At 37.2% G+C, this 25,442-nt stretch overlaps 1 protein-coding gene across 1 annotated transcript; it reads right to left on the bottom strand.

The window, feature by feature from the left end:
* vasnb (vasorin b) lies at positions 1 to 25,442 on the bottom strand. The gene is made up of 3 exons (XM_026240178.1): positions 25,014 to 25,442; positions 17,707 to 17,772; positions 1 to 3,643 (listed from the first exon to the last, which is right to left on the bottom strand). The coding sequence occupies exon 3, from the start codon at positions 3,613 to 3,615 to the stop codon at positions 1,615 to 1,617; it is 2,001 nt and encodes a 666-aa protein (XP_026095963.1). The 5' UTR covers positions 3,616 to 3,643; positions 17,707 to 17,772; positions 25,014 to 25,442; the 3' UTR covers positions 1 to 1,614.

Below are 25,442 nucleotides of genomic sequence, written 5' to 3'. Positions count from 1 at the left end.
CGAGAAACAGAATATGAAACTGTAGTTTATTTTAGCTTTTTGAAAATACACATCATACATATACACACATCTCCATATAGGCAGGAAAAAAAGTATAAAAAAAAGAGCTTCCCAAATTAAACAGGGAAAATAAGAGGCAGATCTTATCAAAAATATTCACAAATATTTTCAATACTTCATACTGCTGAGATATTTTTTTTTTTTCCAGTTTGGATATTACAACAACAACAAAACTACGTTCAATTGCAAATCTTCCTTCTTTTAAGCAGGTTTCAGATTAACTAAATATTTTTATTTTTACTTTTTTGCGGGAACACGATTTGACAGGTTGTAGAGCAAGTGCTAAAATACTAACATTTCCTCACAGAGGTAAATCAGCACAGCTTCCCACTGTCTCTTCTGAGTTTGGCATTTTATGGTCAACTTTAAGATTCTTAAACTTCTTAAGTTGAAAAGAGTCATCAATGACTGCCAGGTTGTTTTTTGCTCTTTCATTATATCTTGCACGTGAATGGTAAACTCTGGAGAGTTGGGAGTTGGAGTGCGTGTTTTTAGATTGGTTTAAATATGTTTGCTGTTTTAGACTGCTAATATTTAAAGCTATCCAAACATATGCTTTAGTGTTTAAGTAAACCTGCCTTAATTCAAAATGGTCTTGACTGCAAGTGACTGGAAATCTCTGCCAAGTAACCTAAATAGTGCAAAGGCTAATTTTGCAGACTGGTCTTGGAAACAACCCCTTTTTCGGTATATAAATAAATAATTTAAAAGGTCCCACCAGTTTGTAGCTTCCAATGATATATTTCAAGACTAATTTGTGTTTACAACAGAGCGTGATGTGTATTAATCTGCTTCTGAATCAGCAATCTTCTTGCTCAACCTAAGTTTAGTCTCTTTTTCTGAGGGCAAAGGGGGATAGGGGCTAAAAAATAGAGGAGGGATTTAGTTTCAAATCTGGGTAGACTTTCAACTGCTTGGACTGTCAAACTGAGCCTTTGATTCACTCGGTGGTACAAGTAAATTTTAATCTTCAAAGTTTTTAATCTAGTGTTTTGTCTGCTTTTTAAATCATGAGATATGGGGGAAGAGCAGCCGCCTGGTAACAGTCACATATTTGTACAAAAATATTTACAAAAAAGGTACAAATATAAAACAAAGAAACAATGCTTATCAGTTACACAAAGCATCATAAGAGTCAGCCTCGTGACTTAAGTCCATATCTTCAATTACCTACTAACATGTAGGGCTTAAAGTTCACAGTTAGTGCAGCTCCTAAGAGCTACACACAGATGCTACACATCATAATTTCACCTACATTGTTTCAGTCAGCCATATGCCCTTTGTACAATTTTAAAATGTTACATTTTTAGCCATTTTAAAATGCAACAAAATCTTTGGTTGAAAGTTTGGCATGTAAATTCTTTCAGATGATAAAAGGCACTTAGGAAGATGTAATTTTGACAGAAATGCCCTTACAGGATTGCCCCAGGAATCAACTAAATGCCACCATCCCTATACAAAGAACCTGGTGGCTGATCTCACTGTCCACGGTGGTACCTTGTAAGGCCGTATTGTCCATGCTTTAGCATGCAAGTCACAAACCTTTTGCATTTATCAGAAATATGAGGGTTTCAAACTGTTCTTGTTGTTGTTCGCAGTACATTGATCCTGCATGAGGGGTGCCTCATAGTCCAAGCCACCGTTCTGTGTTGCTGACGGACAGGAGATAATCTCTTGCTTTTGGGGTAGTTCCCCATTTTCCAGACCCTCCAGCTCCACCTGTGACGGATCACATTCTAACTCCAGGTGCATCTTTGTTTTCTTTTTGTGCATGTAGCAAGCTACCCCAACAGCCACGGCTACCAGGACTAGCAGGAGAAGGATGGCGACTGCAGGGATGAGCACTGTGGTGAGCTTCTGTTCATCCTCCAGTCGTGCTCCAGTGAGAGTTAGCTGCTGACTGATTGTCTGGCTTTCTATGCATACTCTGTCCACATCCCCGGGTTCACCCAATGGACTGGCACATACAGAATACGTAGAGTTTTGCTGAAGTCCACGGATTGTGTATTCTGGGTAATTGGCCGGGATGTTGAGGTGCTTGGCACGTTTATCCAGACCAGAAAGGTTCTTGTAGGTTAACTTAACGCCACGTATTTGGGGGCGCATATCTATGTACTGGTGAAGGTCTAAGAGTATTGAGGAGCTAGTTACCAATATTGCTGTTATTTCAGGTTCTGGTACAGTAGGGTCCTCTGTATGGGGTAGTGGGACTTCCTCTTTTTCACAGTATCTCCCCGATGTTCCAGGTAGACAAAAGCACTCCATACGTCTTTTGTTGTCCATCCAACATGTTCCTCCATTTAGGCAGATATTGGGTGGGCAAACGGTTGATCTTAGGTCAGGGTCGATAGTAGAACTTGGGGTGGGAGGTGGAGGATCATTACCGGGTTCTGTAGAGGGATTATCACTAGGTTTGGCATGAGTGGTACTTGGTAAATTGGTGACCGGGCCAGGAAGTACTGCAGTGGTCTTTACTGTCCGAGTCGTAACTGTTGTGGTAACTGGACATCCGAATTCTCGGTGTGAGAGCCTCTCCAGCACTTTCCCAGAATTTAAAGGAGGAAAGTGGCAGCGTGTTTCTTCCGTTCTACTCAACTGAATTTGCTTGATTCGCAGCCAACTAGGAAACCAAGCCAGATTGCAAAGGCAGTTGAAAGGGTTTTCTGCAACGCTCAGTCTTTTTAAGTGAGGAAAAAGCAGGGTTAAGGTCTCCGGCAACCCTTGCAAGCTTAGATTGCTGATATCCAGCTCCTGAAGCTCTGAGAGTTTCTCAAAGTCCTCCCATTTCACAGGTCCCATGGGATTCCCAGCCAAACTCAGAGAAACCAAGCCTCTTGCCTCCTGGAGTACCCCTGGAAAAGTTGTTAACTGGTTGTTGGAGATGTCGAGCTCATGGAGGTTCTTGAAGCTCCCCAAGAGTTCCTCATCCAGACTGCTAAGCCCCAGCCCACCCAGTTTTAATGACTCCAACTTAGGTGTCTGGAGGTCATTTGGCCCTGGTGATGGGATGCTGTTGAACCGCAAGTCTAGCAGAAGCAGAGAGGGCAATTTCAGGGCAGGCATTATTGTCAGTTTGTTTCCTTGCAGCTTGAGCTCCAGCAGCTGCTGTAGGCCATCAAAAGCAGCAGGATGGATGCTCTCTATGAGGTTGCTGTATAGATATAACCTCTCCAGATACTCCAGTCCAGCAAAGCTGTCCTTGGATATGTGGACAATCTGGTTAGCCGACAGGTCCAGGTTCTGGAGAGAGGACAGGGGTTGAAACACACGATCTGGCAGTTCGGTCAATTTGTTCTGGCTTAAATCCAGCATCTCTAGGCTGTCCAGCTCAACAAAATCCTCTTGGGAAAGGGACTCGATGCCGTTCTTGAACACATAGAGATTCCTGGTTGTTGTGGGTATTTCGCTGGGCATTTTCTTTTCTTTGCGGCTAAAGCAGAATATGGAGTCTTGGACTTGGCAGGTACAGTCCTTCGGACAGGAGTTGGCCAATGCCGGGGACCACAAGTGTTGATAGAGGAGTAGGGGCAGCAGTAGAGGTAGGCAGAGCTTCATGTTGCTGCCTACATTCACCCCTTCAAGCCTGCAATGCAACAAGAAAACAAAGTAAACATTTGCACACTTTACTTCACATTGTATCTTTATACACCTGTTTTGAACTTTGACTGTGAGTTTAGAAATGGCATGAATCAACGATCAAACCTGTCAAACCTGGTAAAGTTACTATTTGGTTTCTAACATTCTCTTAACAAAATTCAAGTCATACTGCAGTACATGCCATGGTGTTTGTTTCTCTGCTTTCCCGAGTCTGTGAGGTCAGCCTTTTTATGTGGTCAAGTAAAAGGCTTGCTTTACACAAAGTGCTTTTAAAGGGTGATCAAAGGCAAGGTCTTTTGACATGGTTGTATTCAAACAATAGATTGTGGTAGTGACGTACGGGTCTGCTGGAACCTCATACTGGACTTAAAGGTGATGTTGACTTAATTCGTCTTCAAAAAAAAAATGCATTTTATAATTTAATAATGCTATTTGATGTAAACTTTAGCAGATTTAATAATTATTCTCCATTTTTCATAATCTGTGATGCTTAATCGAACATGTAAAACAATTGATTCGAGTTGGGGTACTTGGAGTTGGGGACTGCAATTATGAATGATCTTGGACTCAAAATGCTACAGTTGATTGTAGTTCTTAGTGTTTAATTTTTAATTTATTTTCAACAAAATTGAATGATATTTGAATTGGCGCATCTCTAATCGCAGCTGTTTGTTGGACATTTAGTTATATCGTAGTTTTCAGCACACATACTGAATCACTGTTGCACATTGTTACATTAGAGTGTTTTTTTGGGAGTGATTTTTACACTTTGTGTCTTTCTGCAAACGTTTAGTCATTTCATATTCATCAGCTTTATATTGAGATCTTGGGATGCACTGGTTTGTGCCAGTAACAGTCAAGTGTGTCTCAAATTTTACAAAGGTTTGACCATGAAAGCCTGACACAGAGCTCATCAGATGAGCTCAGACACCTTTAGGGAGGAACGTGAGAGTCGGGGAGGAGAGCAAGAATAAGACAGATAAAGAGCTATGAAGCCAGGAGACTGAAGTAAGCTGGGGAAATGGTTTATCATCTGCTGTGAGATCAGTCGCTGCCATATCTGGCCTTGAAAGGAGGGTTGGAGATGTTTCGTTCTCCCTCACGATTTTGCTTCTTCTGTTTCTCTCTGGGACAGTGTGGGGGGTTTTATATTAGAAGTTCATACTGAGGTGAAATTCCCTCACTCTGTTTTATTGGATAGTACAGAGAGATAGTAGGATCATTTTGTTCCCTCCTGCTGCATTATTGAAGCATCCCTCTTGTTGCCCTGTTGCTGATCCCGGTGTTGTACTGCAGTTATTTACAATAGGAAATATTTTAGAATCAAGTTCGCTTTTTTAGGCATATTGTATTATGTGTTGGCTAACAGAAAGTTGCTAGTCTTCTTGTGAGGTCAGTGCAAGTTTCTAGATCTTTTTAATAATATCTGGATATTTTTTTGTTTATTATATTTTAAGGTACATTCGTGCAGACAGCGACAGGAAATCATGCATTTTTAATGAGAATGGGTTCTTAAATGTGACAGGAACAACAGTGACCAGTAGTGTTATCTTAGTTTCATTCAGATACAAATTTAGCATTTATCAATTAATTTTAATAATTTAATTTTGAATTATCTTTTATTTTTACGTTTTCCTTTTTGTTTTTGTTTTAGTAATTTTATGTGCTTTTGACATTTTTTATATTTTTTAAAATATTTTTTTTTATATTTACAATATTATTATAATATAATAATATTTCACCTTTATTTCCTAACATTTAAATAAACAAAACACACACACACACACACACACACACACATAAATATATACATACATCAGCTAGGTGCCAAGGCAACTTAACGCACTAAAATAACCTAAACGTTAAATTAAATTAAAATACAAAAATTAATGAAAAAATATACAGACATATTAAAAAACAAACAAACAAAACCACTAATAAAAAATAAATAAAATAAAAAAAATCACACGGCGCAATTACTCAATATATATATATATATATATATATATATATATATATATATATATATATATATATTATTTTTTTTTTTACAGTGATACCATGGTACTATCTTTCTGTACATGTGATACAAAGACGAGTCAACATGACTCACTTCCCCAAACCTCACGATAGCAGTTCGTTTGTGTTGAGGAAACTGTAATCCTTACATCACCATCATCAGCAGCACATGGTTTCTTAAGTTCAGCCTGGGACAGTCCTCCCAAGAGAGAGATGATTTGCTTCTCTTCTCATTTTTTTTCCCTCTCTGTCTAAAAAGCAGTGGATCAGGTTCAGACATTCATGCTGCTGTGTCCCATTGACTTGCTGGCTGTCTTTTGATACTGGCTTTAGTTGATGCTCAGTGCAAATAAAGCAGGAAAAAAAAGAAGCTCGGGACCGCAGCCAAGCACACGCATACTTTTCTGAAACTAATCCCCGGCTTATTACAATATGTGTGCACTGTTTTAGTCCGACTGCATTTTTCCTATTTAATGAAACTTTTTCTCGACACAAAAGTGGAAAAATGTGTCTGAAATATCAGAATTTGGAAAGAAGATCACATAAGGTTCAGTAGGGCATGACGTTCATCGATATTGATTCTCTGACGTGTTTTGGCACCGTATACCTGTTGTTGTGGCAATGATTTCTAGCTGTGATCTATCTTGTTGGAATCTACAAGATTTTACAATGGGGGTGAGTGAAAGAGTAACACATGCACCCTAAGGGTTTCCTTCACCCACAGCTCTCCGTCCAGCGATGCGTGGTGCTTCACAGTCCGTGAGAGCTGATTAGTTGTTTTACTGGAGGCAGTGATGGGAAAAAAACACGCAGACCTTCCAGATAACCCCGATAACAGGTGGAGCGCAGTGCTTTATGGGCAGTTAATCATGAGGGGGTCGGAGGTCACCCCTGTCCCATGGTGTTTGGCTTTCAGAGTACCGTGGGAATGTCCTCAATTGAATTTGTGCGATATCAGAGGTAGACCAAATAAATGAAGAAAGCAGAAATGTTTTTAGAAGTGCTACAGCTCATATTAAGGGTTAATGATATCCATATGTAATTTGTGATTTATTTTAAATATTATTGATTGTTTTAATATTATTATTATTATTATTATTATTATGATTCATAATAATAATAATGTTATGTATATATTCAAATATAATTAATATAAAATTGCATAACTATTATTAGTCGTAGTATTATACAATTATTTATTATTATTGATATTATTTTAAATATTATTATTTGCATTTTATAATAACAATATTATTTATTCTAATAAATATATAATTTATATAATATTGTATAATATTATATTATTAATTTATAATATTATTTTAGAATTTTCTATTTTATTTTAACAATAATAATATTTTTCTTATAATATTTATTATAATCTCATTAATAAAATGTATTATTATTATTAATGTTGCTGTTCTTGTTTTATATATATATATATATATATATATATATATATATATATATATATATATATATATATATATATATATATATATATATATATATATATATATATATATATATATATATATATATAAACTGGTTATTTTTTGACTTGTTATGACTTGTATTCAAGAACCAAGATAATGTTAAGAATCCAAACTAAGATATTGCCTCTGAAGAAGAAGAATGAGGCACTACTAAAAGACGACAGGCTGAGTGTGTAAGTGATAAAAACGAGGCGTAAACCAGGGGAAGACTCACAGATAAGGAAGCTGAACATCAGGGTGGTGTTTTCAAACATGAAGGGAAAGTGGATACAAGCAAGAAAAACAGGGACTGAGGGATGAAAGGCTTTCTGTGATGGATTTGCAGTCAGAGGGCAAAGTCTACTTCCGTCCGTCTCTCAAGAGCACAAGGCCTTCAGACAGAAGCGTAGTGTTTCACAGCATCATGTGAAGAGAGACCTGCCGGGTCTGATAGAGGTGTCCCAGTCCTCCCTTCCTGAACTATAGAGGAAGATCGCTTTCACTCCTTCTTGCAGGTTCCACATAACTTCCAGTTGTGCGATCATGATGAACTGCAACAATTTGTTCAGTGTAGATGCTGGTACTCAATCTCTAAAGGACAGACTTGTGAAGCAGCAGCGGCTCATCTGCAGAAAGACGAGGCTCGACGCAGGCCAGGCGTGAAGATAAAGCTGTTGCTGATGTTTATCCTGGTGCGCATCGATCCAGAGCATCAGAAGAAGTGATAGTCAGCCAGTCTGATCCCTGATAAAGCCCCGTCCTGCACACAGATATCATCAGACCTGCTCGGAGTGACTCTCCTGCTGTGTGGCTTCAAGGGACATCACAGCCAACTATCAGCTCTACATCACGCTTTTCCACTCATCCAGTCCACTTACTTTAACCACACTTCTACAAATGGTCTGCAATGGGGCATTTTCCCATTACATGTATATTTCTAAGGCCTCTTTTTGTTTTCGTTTTTTTTTTTTTTTTTTTTGTGGAGACTATGATAATTCTGTTCTAAAATATACTAGTTGAAAATTTGCACATCTCTTTCCTTCTTTTCATCATCAACCGCGTCGTTCGAGCGCCTGGTGCTTTGCATATCCCCGCATGGGCCTGTTTCATTCAAAGAAATGCATTTGCCATTGAAAATCTGTTGATAAAAGTTGATGATAAGGACGTTATTGCCCAAGGCTTGAACCAGAAATCAACCCATTACATTTATTTTGGTCTGTGACAGCATCTCGTGTCGTTTTGTGTCACAATTGATTATTGTGCAAGGTATTGTATAGGATTTTACAGTCATTGAGCTCTTGCTAGAGTTACATACTTAAGGCTTGATTCTTTCCACATCCCTTTCTCTGTGAGACTTCCTGTCAGCTGGACCCCGTTACCCACAATGCACCACTACACCCCTCATCCTGACATCATGCACTCATAAAACACTGATTCATGGACGCAGGAGGGAAATGATCATCTTCACACAGAAACAGCTACTATTTACGAGAAGAGTTTCAGTGTTATGTAATGTGACTATACCTGCCAAACCTGATGTTGTGTTTTTCCCTTTGTTGTGGAACGTATAGTGATTCAGTCGAGAAGAGAGTATCGTGTTTTAAACAGGACAAAGAAGGCTTCGGTTGAAGTTCATTGGGTTAAACACTCACTCGGATATATTCATGCGACCACAACAAAACCACACACATGAAAGCTGAAGGTATGGCTGAAGGCTGGACTGACTGATGAATAGGACGTCCATACAAACGCCTGCGCTCTTCTGCTCTCTTGTCCATGTTTTAGTGAACCGTGGCTATCATTAGTTGAAGAATGCTTTCTTTTGGTTCAGGATTTACAGCCGTGACCTGGATAAGAGCTCGTCACTGCCATTACTGACTGCTGTAAACATAAAAGACTTGTCTGAATAAAACACTGCTCTTTTTCTGCATTGTGAGGGGACTTAAAGGAGTAGTACACAAAACTTCATGTTGCTCCAAACACATATGACTGACTCTCTTCTGTGGAAGGAGATATTTTCTCAAGTGTTTTTACCATTTTCTGTACCATGACAATTATACAGTGACCGTAAAACTAGTCCATATGACTCATTCGCTCTATTCATTTTATGATATTACCTTAGAAGACTTTAAATAATACAGTCACTCTTGGTGTGGCAGAATGAAGTCCTTATGTGATTCAAAATCACATACTGTATTTTACAGTATCTTAAAAAAAGTATTTTAAATCAATATGTTTAATGGTTTTAATCTATGAACATTTTATTTAGACATATATATTAAAATACAGAATGATTGAATTCTATAATATTAAATAATTTAAACTTGACCAAATAGGCACATTTAATACATATATTATTACATTTTAAATATATGTTTAAGTTATTAAAATTATATTTTGCCCCATATTTAAATACAGTAAAACCTAATAATGAATAGATTTTTTTATATATATTTTCAAATTCTGCAAAATTAAATATTTCTGTTTAATAAATAAATTAAAATTTGTATTGAATACAATTTTAATTTATTCTAATCACACTGTCACATTCACATAATGATCTATTAACAAATATAATATTCAATAATTTTAACAATTACAATGATTTTTAGTAAAATTTGACATTTAATAAATATGTAATTATATATTTTTATTTAACATTTAATTATTTGCAGTTTGAAAATATATTTTTATTTATAAAAAATATATATTTAGTCACATATATTCAAATGATAAATAGTAAATATATATAATTTCAAAGAAATAATTTGTATAGTTTTATAATAATAAACTACTGTATATATTCTTAGATTTAATAACTACATTTGTTTTAGTGAACTATTCCTCTTAAACCCAGGCTAGCTATAATTGCTTGGACAGGGACCATTAAACAAAACATAAAAGATTCATGCTACATTTTCATAAGAGTTTTGAGATTGTTGCATAAACCCTTAACGATTAGATCATATCACAGTGATTGCACTGAAAACGATCCCCTGGATCTTTCATGGTGGTGCTGATAACCATCTCTGCCCACAACCTCAGCCTGACACACTCATTTACAAAACAAAGAATCGACAGTGTTCGCCGTTCAATTAGCTGCTCATCTGTGTGCTGCTGGAGGCATGTCTGGACCCTCTGTTTAGGCTGTAATCGGATCTCATCAGGCCCTTTTGTTTCGAGAGAGATGTTTCACTGCAGGCGAGAGATGAGGTGCTTTCATCCTGCGGCCGCCCTCGGGGCTGCGCTGAAACCCAACGCTCCAGACGTGTGCCTGCGCAGACGCCCCGGCCCGTGTCAGACTGCATGTGGGCGGCCGGAAAGAAAGGGACGGACAGACTTCAGATGTCTGCCCTAGACTTTAGAGCGAGCAATCCAAAAGGAAAGTGATTTCCAAGCACACGCTCTGAGGAATAAGCAGTGCGTCTGCTGCTGAGGCCAGATGTCAGGCTCCTAGCAGGCACGCACACTTCTTATTTCACGTTTGTGTAGGTCTTGATGCATGCCTGGCCCTGATGTCCTCCATCAGCACTGAATAATCAATGATCTCAAAGCACTGCTGTCAGCGCACCTCCATGTCACAGAGATACTTCAGTCAGATTAGCTCGCTAAGAATCTGCTGTGCATGGAATGTATTTAACTTTCTGCCTCATTAAAAAAAAGTCATGCTTTGGTCAATCGTAATTATGAAATAGTCATAATTAGCGCATAAAAAGTAAAAAAGTGAGAAGTCATACTATGATTAAAAAAATATTAATTATGAGATAAAAAGTCATAATTATGACAAAGTGAGATTGTGAGATTAAAAAAATGAAATTGAGATATTGAAATTGACAAACTCAGTTATGAGATAAAAAGCCAGAATTATGAGATACAAGTTAAAATTGAGCTAAAAATTAATAATTATGAGAGAATGATTAAATTACAACAAACTCAATTATGAGGTAAAAAGTTATTATGAGATAAAAAACATTATTGTAACAAAAAAATTAATTATGAGATAAAAAGGCATAATTATGAGTTTAAATTACGAAAAACTAAATTATGAGATAAAAAGTTATTATGCGATATAAAAAACATTATTGTGACAAAAAATAAATTATGAGATAAAAAGGGCATAATTATGAGTTTAAATTACGAAAAACTAAATTATGAGATAGTCATTATGAGATAAAAAGACATTATTGTGACAAAATATAATTATTTTGAAATTAAAAGGAATAATTATGAGTTTAAATCACAAAAAACTCATTTATGAGATCAAAAGTTATGAGATATAAAAAACATTATTGTGACAAAAAAATAAATCATGAGATAAAAAGGCATAATTATGAGTTTAAATTACGAAAAACTAAATTATGAGATAGTCTTTATGAGATAAAAAGACATTATTGTGACAAAATAGAATTATTATGAAATTAAAAGGAATAATTTTGAGTTAAATCACAACAAACTCAATTATGAGACTTAAAATTAAGATTATATAAAAAAAAGACAACATTGAAATTGTGAGATAAAATCATAATTGTGAGTTAAAAAGTCTACATCGACAAAATTATGATTAAAAAGTGATTGAGAAAAAAAGGTCTAAATTATGACCAGGTTAAATATGAGATTAAAAGTCTAAACCACAACAAACATAATTATGAGATAAGAAGTTTTAATTATGAGTGTCTCATAGTATCTTATCATTTCATCTTTTATCTCATATTTATAAATTAGTATCTCATATTTTAATGTCATAATTATGATTTACCAACATGTTTTCTTTTGTGGCTAAAATTGTGTTTAAATAGTTATGAGACCCACAAATCATCATTCTAGATATTGTTCTTGATCTAGATTGTTACAATCCATTTGGGAAAGTGTCTACACTGCCATTAAACTCATGAACTAAATAACTTGCACGGTCTGCAATCAGATTGGTGTTCATTTGAGTGGGCTTCAGGTTTATTCCACTGGTCTGCAAAGGTCAAAAGTCACTCAATGACAGGTAAACACGGGACCTTTCAGGTTCACTCAGGTTACACAAGAACACCACTGGTCTGTGACCGCCTTTGAAGTGCACATATCTAGTTTGCCAGCAATGTTATTTTTCTTTCTTAAACGACTGACAGCTATGATATGCCCCGGAGACAGTCTTGAAAACAGGGCGACATGACTGTAATGAAGCAAAATAAAATGAGCAGATTAAGTGAAAACAAGTTTGTTTTTCTTAGCCCACTGGTAGTTATAGATGTCTAAATATAATACAGTGCGATCTTGAACTATGCGGATGCCAAAAATGAACGTTTTGATGTCCTTTCTTTACATGTCCATCCTAAGCCTGCGTGATTTGACACATAAAATAAACTATTAATACATTTTCAGAATCTTCTATTGTGTTCCACGTAATAAAGAAAGTCACACAACAACATATGAAACGACATGAGTGTGAGTAAATGATGACAAAATGCTGAACTGTCCCTTTAAGTGTCAGGAAGGCGGCGCAGTGTTAAACATGCAGTCTTGAGGTCTGAAGTGTTAATGTGTGGACCGGAGAGATGTTGTTCTCTCTAACGTCCACAGACTTTAATACAGAGAGATAACGGCCAACGAGAAGGTTAACAGAGGATCGACTTACGTAACCCGCTGTGTGTTAAATTCATCCATACCTCTGTGACTTCCTCGCAGCTCCAAACATTAGTTCGAAGTGACTCTACCTGTTCCGCCATCCAAACAAGCCATCGCACGCGCTTCCTATTTATCCATTGTTTTTTTGATAGCGATCAACTAAGCAAATTGCGGCTCATGTACTCGCAGCTTCCGTGGGTTGCAAAAAAACAGAACCTCCACCTCTTCTTCGCCCGTAACGTCGCTTGTGACGGACATCGTAGAAAGTCGCCATCAGGCGAACGCTTGGCATTCTTCGCCGTGGATGTCATGCGTGCCTGTTTACACATGCAAACACACGTATTGTTGGAAAGAATGTGTGGAATCTGAAGATGCACAGGCGTCTGACAGCTCCTCTATCAGATGATCATTAGCCCACCATCTGTGTTATCTGATGAAGACCACACTCAAAACTCGTCTTCAGAAGCATGTAGGCTAGGCACATGAGCACCGGCTGGTCTTTTGAAAGCCAGCAGCTCATGTAATCGTGTAATTGTCTAGGAATGTCTTTATGTGTTACTGTTGACAGCATCGGTAGGCCTGCATTGTTCCTCATTCCAGCCTACTGTGATATTTGCCCACTGATAATCTGCTTGTGTGACTTGCCTCTTTTTTCCGTTGGTGATTTTTTTGAGTCTGGCTGCCCTGGGGCCGTTTCCAGAACTCACACAAACACACATGAACGTCTTATAGCTATAGAGGAAAAGATAAACATGCCGTGTGGATCCTCACGGGTTACAATAGACGGCATTGTTTGACGTGAGACCCCACAGAGCGCAGAGACAGATGATAGATGTGCCACCAGCTACGGACTGTGGTTTCCATCCATGCGAGGACATCGGGACTATCAGCATGTTGCAGCCTGTAACACTTTCTAGTGCTCCGGGATCCTAAAGAACACCCACAGAAGCACAACAAATGCCTTTCTATAACAGATTTTCATCTTCCAGTACAAATACAGTAGCTAAATGTTCGTAAAAAAAATAATGTCATCAGAACAACTTAATTCAAATGAAAAAAATTGGAAGATATCTCATTCACAGTGATTAATTTAATTCATTCAAGACAGCTCAACAACTTCCATCATGTACTGTATAAATAATGTCAAAATTACATATTAATCACTTTTTTCATGTTACAGTAATAAAAAAATTACTTTTGTGGCTTAATTTGTTAATGTATGTAAAAATATACTAAATATATAATTTTTAGATCTAAAAATTATATATTTAGTATATTTATACATACATTAACAAATTAAGCCACAAATTCTGAGTCATTTTCATTACTGTAACATGAATAAATAAACATATAAGTTTATTTATATATATATATATATATATATATATATATATATATATATATATATATATATAAAGACATTTAAAATTTTATATAATATTATATATTATATATATTTAAGATTTATATGATATATATATATTATATAACATTTCTTATGTAATTTAATATATATAAAATAAAATTTTAAATGTCATATATTTATATATATATAATATGACATTTATTATTTATTATACTCTTTATAAATACACTTATCTATTATTTTTATATGAAAAATATTAAATAAAAATATTATAAAATTTAAATGTTTATTTATATAAATTTGCCTTATGTATGTATTATTTCATTTTCAAAATAAAATATATTTAATGTTTTAAATTTGATATTTTTGCATATTTAAAGCAGGACACTTTTTAAAATTCAGAAAACAACTTTATATCTTATACCATTTCAATCTCAAGTGAATGATTTAAGAATGATTTGTATTTTGGCTTGTTTTTCTGTAAGTATGAAAATATTTTTGCAGTGTGCAGTAAAGCATAAAGGTGCAAAGGGAAAAGGGGTTTCTTTCTTCCCAATATCCTCAGACAGCTAACCAAGTGCTCCATAAACATTCTGCCCTGCTTTGAACATTCAGTTTGATCAATCCCCCGAGCCCCTTCATCCATCAGCACAACACGATCTGTTTCAGCGTGTAAGGGTTCATGTGTCCGTCACACTCCTCTGTGACAGTGTAAACACTGGAGCGTATAGTACATGCAGGGTGTGTGTTCACGTGCACAGCTCAGTTGTGTGTTTTTAGGTTAGGTCACTGTGCTGTATGTCTGGTCTGATTCAACACCTTCGCTGTACTCTTCTGCAAACGGCGGTAATGCATCGAGACAAACTCTTAGCGTTGCTCAAGCAACTTATCCAAACACGAACACACCACGGCGTGTACACAGGGGCTTAGTGTAAAACAAATAGGAGCAGGATGTCACTATGTGCCCGAGTATCGAGTAACGCCGCTTCAGCTTTTATGCTAAACTAAATATGTCCTGTTGACACAGATGCTTCTTCCAGAAAGGAAAGAATTTCAGACGACTTGAGACCGAATTCCTTTTAGTTACAGGAATGTTTGAGTGTTTGTACATGAACAACACATAATCGCTTCGTCCCTCTCTTTGTTTTTGCCGTCTCTCTTCACTTACAGGGCTGTACACCTGCATCTCTCTCTGGTTTAGTTTAATTGTATTGATTTATTTCAGAATACAGTCTATAACTTCTGTTTTTTTAATTGTTGTATACAAATGTATTAATTATTATATAGTATACCTATACAAACATTTTAAATACTGTCAACAATAAAGTTATTTATTTAATATTTGCATAAAATGAATACAGTCTGTGCTTAAAATAGAATGCAAAAATACATATTTTAGTTTAAAATTGCTTTATAAAAATATTATATATTATATTTATTATATACAAACTTTATATACTGTCGACAATAAACTAAATATTTATTTATTTATCATATTTCACATTTGCCTGTGCTTAAAATAGAATCCAACAAACTTTGACTAAACAAACAACAAACTAAATTTTTTATATTTTTATTTATTTATTATGTTTCATATTGGCTTAAAATAGAATAAAATAATATATATTTAATTTTAGTTTTCTAATTGATTTTGTAAAATATATATTTCTATTTATATATATTGTCAACAATATTATATATTCAGTTTATATATATATATATATATATATGTGTGTGTGTGTGTGTGTGTGTGTGTGTGTGTGTGTGTGTGTGTGTGTGTGTGTGTGTGTGTATTTATAAACACACTATAGCTGGAAATAAATGCTATACGATGCAACACTTTATAGTTGAGCCTTGACTTGTGTCCAGGTCAAGAGGGAATGGAGGGCACATATTAGTGAGTGACCCCCGGGCTGTTGGGACAGGCCATGACAGGGTGAGGGGAGTTGTGTTTTATTAGCCCTTGTCCCACCTCAGGCAGTACAATACAGGAACCCCCATCGTCTAAACGGGCTCAAGGCTCGACCAGGCTGTGAATCCCTTCTATGCTTGACTAGACACTCACTCATCTTTATACAAACACAACCACAGCTGGAGGCAGAGAGGGCCGATTACAGCCAGCTTTCACTGTTAACAGCTCCAGAATTCACTAGTCAGTCTTGGTTCTGGAAGTCTAGACTGAATCCCACTTTGTGTGCAGTATGTTTCCAATAGTAGATGAGTAAGTTGAGTTTCAGTGCATCCCAGTGCAATCACAGCATGTTGAAGACCGTGTGCTAATAGATCACACATGCAAGCTTTTCAGCTTATATTACCCACGACCGCTCTCTCTAAATATTTTCATTGATTTATTTTTTTTCCTTTTCACAATTACATTTGGCAGACACTTTGATCCGAAGTGACTCGAAGTGAATTGAAGCCACGCTTATGATCTAAGCACACATTTTTGAGCTACAAAACATTTACTAATATTCAATTGTAGAAAGTTACCAAGGAATGCAATTCAGTAGAAATTTTCAATTTACAGATATGAATTGAAAATGTGTAAGTTAAAAATGAATAATAATGAAATTAGATGTTAACACTTACTGTATATACAGCACGTTTGTTGTATCAAAATACAATTGTATGGCATTGTAGTTTGTCCCAGTATTTACAAGGTTTTCCCAGCTTTCGCAGAACTTTGGCTAACGTTCTGGAAAGATTCTTTCAACATTCTGAACTATGTAACATCAATAGAGTGTTAATTGAACGTTTCACCAACATTCTAATAACCAAAAGAAAACGTAAAAAAAAAATGTTTTCATTACTTAACGGTTCTCTCAACGTTATGAACAAACGCTCTTTAATAGAACGTTCATTAAACGTTATCTTGTCTTTAATAACCCTCTCAAACATTGTTCATGGCACTTTTTTAAAAACAAAAACGTTTAGATTGATATTCGCCTAACGTTTTTAAATGGTATTAACTGCTTGTTTCAAAAGTAACCATAATTTTTGCAAAAAAGATCAAATGGAGTATTCCTTTAATGTCTTCTTTAACGTTTGCATAACTACGAAAAAAATGTCTTTAAAACAAACTGGATATCAAACATAACATTCGTAAACAGTCGTAAATTAATGGGAACATTAGCAAAACATTTTTGGGTTACTACATGCTCAGATATCTGTACTTTCATAACCAGCAGTGTAAGAACATTTAGCACCTAGCATAAGTATGCAAATTGAGTGAGTGCGTTGTATTTTTCCACTGAACCCAAAGACCCTGGTTGGCTGGTTCAGGTGTGTTCGATTAGAGTTGGAATCGAAGCTGAGCATCGCGGGTTCAGCTTGCACACACAAACACACATTTACTTACTAGACCCCTTTTCATTAAGCTCTCAATCTGATTTCAGATGGGATTTTATTGAGACGGGATGTTTTGTGTTTTTTTTCGCTACAGCTCAAGCCAAATGTGTGGTTTTGGAAGCTGCAGTGCCAGATCGTTTATGCATCTCCTCGATTCTGGCTCCTAAGATAGTCTCCATGCTCCAGAACGTGTCATCTGCATTCAAGACAGGTAGATGTCAGACTCACCGGGGTGTGTGACGGGACGCGGTCTTATCTCTCCTCTCTCGTCGTGTCCTTCTCTCTCTGCAGGCTCTGTAAGAGTAGGAGAAGGCCAAAGGTTCATTAAGCGTCACGCAGCTGTTTGTCCGACTGTAGGTCGGGGCTGGAATGCTTCAGGAAGTGTCTTTATGGGGGAGGAGAGGGTGGGCGCACGCACTGGCCTGTCTGCACGCTTGTGTCCCGCAGACAGATGACCACCTCCTTCGCATTATTATTACTAGATTTAAACAGACCCCTAACCTTAAAGGATAGTTCAGCCAAGTTTAATTAGCTTTTTCTGGTGATCTATCTCTTTAAATGTTAAGGTTTAGTTTGTGCTATGGACATTAAACTTTTCTAGATGATCAGACCATTTTTGTCTTGTGGACAATAAAGCATATGAAAAAGTCCACTGTTTATGCACTGGGGAAAAATGGTGTATGGGGTTTTGACAGAATTGGCAAGTAAAACACTGAATTAAACATGAGGTTTTGAAGTAGAAATACTGAAATTGTATTTTCTTGTAAAATGTAATCCAATAATCTTTATCTGAAACAAACAAAACAGTGCACGTGTACTGCATTACAAGTCATGCGAGTTTTATAATCAGATAACTTTTTCAAGTGACTGATAACTTTGGGGTTTTGTTATTAAAAAACAAATAAGCAATGCGAAAGTAATGTAGTGCATTGCGTTCCACAAAGTAACGCATTTCATCATTTATAAAGTAACGCAATATTTTAATGCATTGCTTTTAAAAGTAACTTTCCCCAAAACTGGTGCCAAAAGCATGCATCTGTTAAATGCATTCATTTAAATGTGATTTGGATATTTGAGGTAATACAGGGTCAAGTATGTAAACTGTAGCATTCTGCCGGTAAAGGCAACATCAGTGTTGTATTTGCAATGGAAAGAAAGCAAGCTGTCTTTAGTGCAGATTCTAGAGGTGTTGAATGCAGTCGAGTGATGCGTTGCAGGCTGTCCGGCATGTTTATCTTACACACACACACGCGCACACACACACACACACACTTAGTGCAGGAATGCAGCCCGACGGCTTCACTCGCAGTCTTTCTCCTGCAGTAAAGTATGTGTATTCATTTTGTTTCCGTCAGCTCTTCATGTTCAGTGGCTTCGGTTTTAATGTTATTGTTCTCACTTAACTTGACTTTGGTTACAGAATTGTCTCCAGAAGTGAGCTAAATCTAACAAAGACATCCAGTCATAAATGTAAAATATTATTTAAAAATAAAATATTATTACTTTATGAATCATTTTCACCTAATTTTATGAAATTGGGTTTTGAAAGAAGAAGATTTTCATCACAGTCTGTAACATGGTATTACCACAGTATTTTTTAAATCATTCTCTTCCTTCGTTTTATGAAACATACGAGTGTGAAATGTTTGTCTGAAGTCTCATGAATGAATGTTACAGCTCAACAGAGGCTATTTCAGAGCAGTGATACACTGGTATTTTAAGGAGGATTGTTATTTGATGATTATTAATGCACAAACATGTTTTCTTAGTAACGTGTGAGAGGGTGATTCAGTGCCTCTAGTATTAAATATGAGTCGCTGACGTGCCTTTGCACTTCTGCAACACCTGAAACTGGATATTTGCACAAAGTGTGTCTGACTCGACACCAGAATACACTCCACGCGTCAGGCACACTCGCTCTTCATCGCTTTAACTGGGTCATGTGCGGCGGCTGCGTTCTGCTTCTCACTATATGATTTTAGCTGTTTCTGTCAGAGACTCGGAGTTGGTTCTGAGACGCAGAAGTTTTCAGGTTTGGAAGGTTCTGTGGTGATTCGCTGACAAGATGGCCGAATTACAGATGTAAACAACTTAACCTTGCTAGCTTGTGTTTACAGATGCTAATCCCGTTGGAGTCTGTTTAGTATCTGAGTTTTGTGTTTCTCCCAGACAGCAATGAGAGTAAATAGAGAACCTCACGTTTTGTGCATTTGAGACAAGATCTAAACAATTTCATAACATAATTCAATATTATATAATTCATATAGATAGAGATAGATAGATCTTCAGGTGGGCTAGCTGGATAAAACTAGCTGGATGCGTGTTTGCGCGAACACACAGTTCATCGACACATTCCACGTCTGGACGCCGGCCGCTCAAACAAACAGTGACCCACACACATCTTCTGCAGCACACGGCCGAGTCTAAACATTTGAACAAGAGCAGAGCATCATAAACTAACACTTATTCTGCACTTATCGGGGAGTTAATGTTCATCGGACGCTTTGTTTGAATTCGCATTAGCCATTGATAGCGTCTGTGACCCGGCGTAGATAGTTCAGGGCCGCGGTCGCTGGAGCTGCTGCTGCCGCTGCTCTGCGTCTTCGGTTCAAGGCTCATTTCCTAATTACAGTTCAGTCAGGAGGTAATTACAGTCATTTTCTTTTTTTACTGCCTGGCGAAAATGGACAAATTGTGGCGGCTTGCGCGGATGTGTCCCCCCTCCACCCCGAGCTTTCTGAGGAGAAATAGTTTGGTGGACAAACCGGCGTTTTTCTGATTTCTGCCATATTCGCTGCGGACCGGTGTTTGTGAGTTTTCGGGGGTTTGAGCTGCAGCTGAGAGGCCTGAAACCGTCGCATGTGTGTGTACTTATAGCGGGGTGTGATGTGGCTCTTCAGAACGCATCATTGGGCTCCATCCATCAAGGTCTTCTTGGGTTTGGTTTGGCAGCGGTGACGGGTGAGTCGGGCTGCTCGGTCAGCACTGCTTTGGGCTTCTTTGAAGCCGGAGGATTGATTTAAGAGCGCTGAAGCCACCTGGAAGATCCTGAAAGCTCCTGCTTAAAAGCTCCTATCAGACATGCCATGTTGCATGCGTGCAATTAGAGATGAGGTTTGGCCTCACACTGCGTTCCCTTTGCATTCTTTCACAAGTATTGCTTTTTCTGCCCTGTCGACTCCTTCGAGCCGCCTGCTGTTTGAATAACTCTGTCTCTCCGTCCTCTTTATGGCCTTTCACCCCCTCCACTGCCTTCACCTCCTGCCTGACTTTTCACCTCTTAATCCTGCATTGTGACGGACGGGCCGACAGAGAACGGACTGATAATTGGTGTAAAAGGGAACCCAAAATCAGTAAGATGCCACAAATCCGATCATGTGGGAACAAGAACACTGAAACACACATTCAGATTTTGCCAGCCCTACTGATAAAGCCTTGTCATATAATGGGTTTATTATTGCATTGTACTTAGTCTTTTACTGGAGAATAAATTAGATGCACATTTAAAGCAACCATTTAGAACCTTGTATTTTATAATCTTTTAGAATGTTTGAATGTTGAATCTTTAATTAGAATCTTTTAACAGTTGATTGTAGAATCATTGTAGAATCATTTTATGACCTGAATAACATGATTTTTTTTTATTATTATTTTATTGTAGAATATTTACAGTTATTTAATTGCAGAATCTTTTAATGTACCCTTTTATCATATTTTAAAATAGAATATTTGTTAATCTTTTGTTTTAAAATCTTCAAAGATCTTTTAACATAGAATATTTTATGATATATATTTTTAAAGTATTTAAAATAGTTTATTGTAGAATATTTGTTTACATTTTTAATTGTAGAATTTTAGACGGCAGTAGGTGCTGTATATTACACTGCTGTCACTTAATATAAACATGCAGTTTTTTTCCACAGACATAACTGACTGTGTTTTTGTAACTTATGCGTGTTTTTAACATAAACTTTGCCTCTTTCTGTGCACATGCATCAGATGTGTGCGCTCAGGAAGCCATATATGAGACATAAAAACTGATGTGGCTTTAAAATGCATGATTTCAGTGCGATAGACATCATGATGATCAAAACCAAACCAATGTTTTTTTTTTTGGTAGAGATCTGAGATAAGAGCTGGTAAAGGGGGCAGTAGCAGCAGCTCATTTGCATTTAAAGAGACATGCACTAATACATCTTGTTTCCACGTCCACTCAAAAAAGGCGTTTTCAAAATGATCTGTGGGGTAATTTGAGCCAAAACTTCAGACACATTCTGCATGGGGACACCTGAGACTTATATTACATCTTGTAAACAGGGCCATAATAGATACTGTATTATGTATTAATACTGTAGAATCTTTTAGAACCTTTCAGTATTTTATATAAGAATTTTTAGAATCTTGTATTTTAGAATCTGTGTTATATTTCTGAGTACTCGTCCAAGTCTAGCTTGTTAATCTCTATTCAATTCTGCTATCCCCATAGATATGGCCCCTAGTAAACCTGATTACTTAGTAAGTGGCACACTTCTCCATAACTAGCTGCATGATTTGTCAGTGCCACAAACTCTTCGAGAGGAGTTACATACTGACATTTAGTACTTGGCAATGAACGCAACAGTAATAGTGACTATGAGGAGCCTTATAAGGAGAGACAGACAGAAGTATTACGTCCTGCATTCATGACACGATTAAGAAATACTGCAGCACAGACACAAGGAGGTGGTCTTCAAGGGAACTTTTAGATGTGTGTGTGTTTAGCACAGAAAGCCTGTGGTTCTGTTCTGAGCTGTGAGTGATGATGTTTGGACAGGACGGTAAGGAAATACCATAGGGATGTTATTTTGACACTGTGAAGAAAGCTGGCACGAGGAGCTAGATCTGCCACATACGCAGCCATGTATCAGATGATACCAAAACAGGAGCTTATTGTTTTACATTATTGCTTCATGGAAGGTTACTTTAAGCTTATAGAGACTTTTATTTACAATTTACAACAAGAAGTGCAAGTTTTGTGGTCGTTGTTTATGTTTCAAAATTACATTTAGACGCCTTCAAACCATCTAAGATGTTGATGAGTGTGTGTCTTCATCAGATTTGGTGAAATTTAGCATTACCCCCACTTGCTCTCCAATGGATCCTTTATAGTGAATGGGTGCCGTCAGAATGAGAGTCCAAACACAGTAATCCAAATGACTCCAGTTTATCAATTAATGTCTTGTAAAGTGAAAAGCTGCATGTTTGAAAGAAGCAAACTGTTTTTATCAGCTGTTTGGACTCTCATTCTGACGGCACCCATTCACTGCAGAGGATCCACTGGTGAACAAGTGATGAAATGCTACATTTCTCCAAATCTGTTCTCCTGAAGAAGAAAAAAAAATCAATTTCTTGGATGGCCTGAGGGACAGTACATTTTGATCTAATTTTCCATTTTGGTGAACTGTTCCTTTAATGAAGTCTCACAGAGAGAAATATATTTGCTTTTCCCCTCTAGTTTCATCCTTTCTCATATCCTCTCACCTTCCGCTTTGTCTTCTCAACGTCTACACAATCTCCTCTCTTCGACATTTGCAAGTGCCAAGGAATTTAGGAAGCCACTAGAAAGTATGAAACCCTGAACTGCACGCACACAGGAAGGTACTCTGCTCTCCGTCCACAGACTCGGATTCGTATTAGTTTATGCGGTTTCACATATGCATTAAGACATTTTATGTATTATCCATGAAGCCTACAGCGAGGAAAGAGGATGCAATCAAAACAAAACTTCTCATTTTGTGCAAGAAAAGGAAAGCAAAGTTCAAAGTCCAGCCTGGTGCTCAAACAAACACTTCTCTGTGACAAAAAAAGCTTTGAATGGGGCTTTCAGTTGTGTTTTTCGAAGGATTTTATTGCTTGTGAGTATAGAGTCGGGCTATCCGCTGAACTTAATGAAATGCAATTAAAGACTAAACGGCATTCTGCATCTGTTTCGAGCCACGCAAAGATGATTATCACATGTTTGAACGACACCGCTCACGAGGCGCCAGCTTTCCATATCAGCTTGCTATCATAAACTAACGCCGAAATCTACAATTACACGGGCAGAGATAAATACCCAAGATACTAACAGACATGTGTTTCACATTTCCTTTAGGCTTTTAATGGAAAGATCACGGTTAGAAGTCAAGATTTGGTCTCTTTTTGGTCTGAAATTGTGTTTAAAAGTCTTATTTTTTACACCAAAGAAACTTCTTAACATCTGAATCTATTTAATGTAATTGTAAGATTTATGGGTACATTGTCTTTCTCTTTATTTATAACCTAAATGTATTACTTGCTTTTAGAAGAGCATCTGCTTTGATTCTGCTCTCAGGTCTGTATTATATAAAAATCGTATCACTTAATTTCTTATTTGACAGTTTTATGAGCCAGACAGGATAGTTGATGGCTTCCTCCCTCTCTTGGACTAATCACGCCACTGAGTAAGAATTAGAAACATGAAATAAAGTCTGTAAAACCAGAAATAATAGCATTTAATCTCCTTTACGCCCGTGTGACTAAACAAATGAGTTTGAGCCGAAGCACTACCTTTGAACTCCTGTTGAGCGGACCAAAATAAACCTGTTTGTGGCCATTTGTTTGCTGAACTTTTCGACTGCCAGAGTTTGATGTGAAACCAACTCCTAAAATAAAAGCAAACAGCACCAAAATACGCTTTCTCTGAGAGAAATAGAAGCCGGCGCGGTCCAGATGCAATGCTTTTGTCCAGCTGCGGTCAAACACTTGAACTCACCAGCGTTTGCATTGGTCGTTCAGAGCTTTTCATTTATCCCACAATGATTATATGGCATTTAAGAGTGTGTGTAAGTGTATAAAAGGCATATACAGTCTTAAAAATAAAGGCTCTAATTTGAACTAAACAGGGTTTTGCAGCCGGATTCCATAGAAGAACTGTTTTAGATTCTATAAAGAATTTTTCTTTAGTTCTTTAGAAAACCATTGCCTTAAGAAACCCAAAACCCAAAAACTGACCTGTAGAACCTCCAATGAAGCATTAAGAACTTGTCTCCATATTAAGACCCCTACTTTAAAGCCTTTAAATACAGACTTTTGCTGAATAGTAGTTTTTATGCTTGTGCACATTGCTGGTAATATGCACAAAAAAAGAATGCACACTTTACATTCAAGTGCACTAGCATCAAACCTTCTGAAACGCTCTGAACCAATGCAGTGTTTGTAAAACCGTGAACGGACGATTCAAGTTTCAGTCTAACTTTAAAACTTTATTGCAGCGCATCTAAGATAACTCTCAGAGAGCATTTCTTGTTTATAAAAAGCAATAGGGCTATTGCTCATTTTCCAGCTAAATGAATCTATATGCATAATGTAAACACGAGCTGTAATAGGCTACATAAGGGTTCGTCTACACATTAATGTGAGATCGGTAATGTAGGAATGTTCACACTAACACTGTGAAATCAACATCCATTGTGTTAACACAAAACTGAAGTGTTATTTCTCGTCATTTCCACTCTTTAAACTTGAGTTTGACTCACCAGCTCGAGCGCATCAGCGGCGCATTGGAGGTAAACGCACCGAGCGCGTTCCGTCTGTCCTGCGTTTATTTATCCAACAACTCGCGTTTCTTTCCGAACAATATGAAATACGCCTCATGTATGCTCGAGTGGAGCTGATATGCAGTGGTTTTGATAGAGAGTCCCTTTGGAAAGTTCAGTCCGAGTGTCCGCGGAGAGACTCCGGAGAGCTGCGCTCGCCTCGCGCTTTAACTTCACTCTGGGAGGAGCGGCGGGAGCGCGCGAGCGCGTCAAACGAGGCGACGCTTATGGACGCGCTCCCGGCGGGTTTTTTTTTTTTTTTTGCATTTCAACTCGCTGGACCGGTATGCGCAGACACACGCGCTGACATTTCTGCTTTTGCATAGCCTTCATTTACATCACTGTAGTAAAAATATACCACATTATTTA

The sequence above is a fragment of the Carassius auratus genome, linkage group LG28B, assembly GCF_003368295.1.
Source record: "Carassius auratus strain Wakin linkage group LG28B, ASM336829v1, whole genome shotgun sequence".
Classification (NCBI taxonomy): domain Eukaryota; kingdom Metazoa; phylum Chordata; class Actinopteri; order Cypriniformes; family Cyprinidae; genus Carassius; species Carassius auratus.
This window is presented reverse-complemented; position numbering and strand designations above follow the sequence as displayed.

Coding starts and splice junctions, on each gene's coding strand:
- vasnb (XM_026240178.1), bottom strand. CDS start 3,615: ATGAAGCTCTGCCTACCTCTACTGCTGCCCCTACTCCTCTATCAACAC.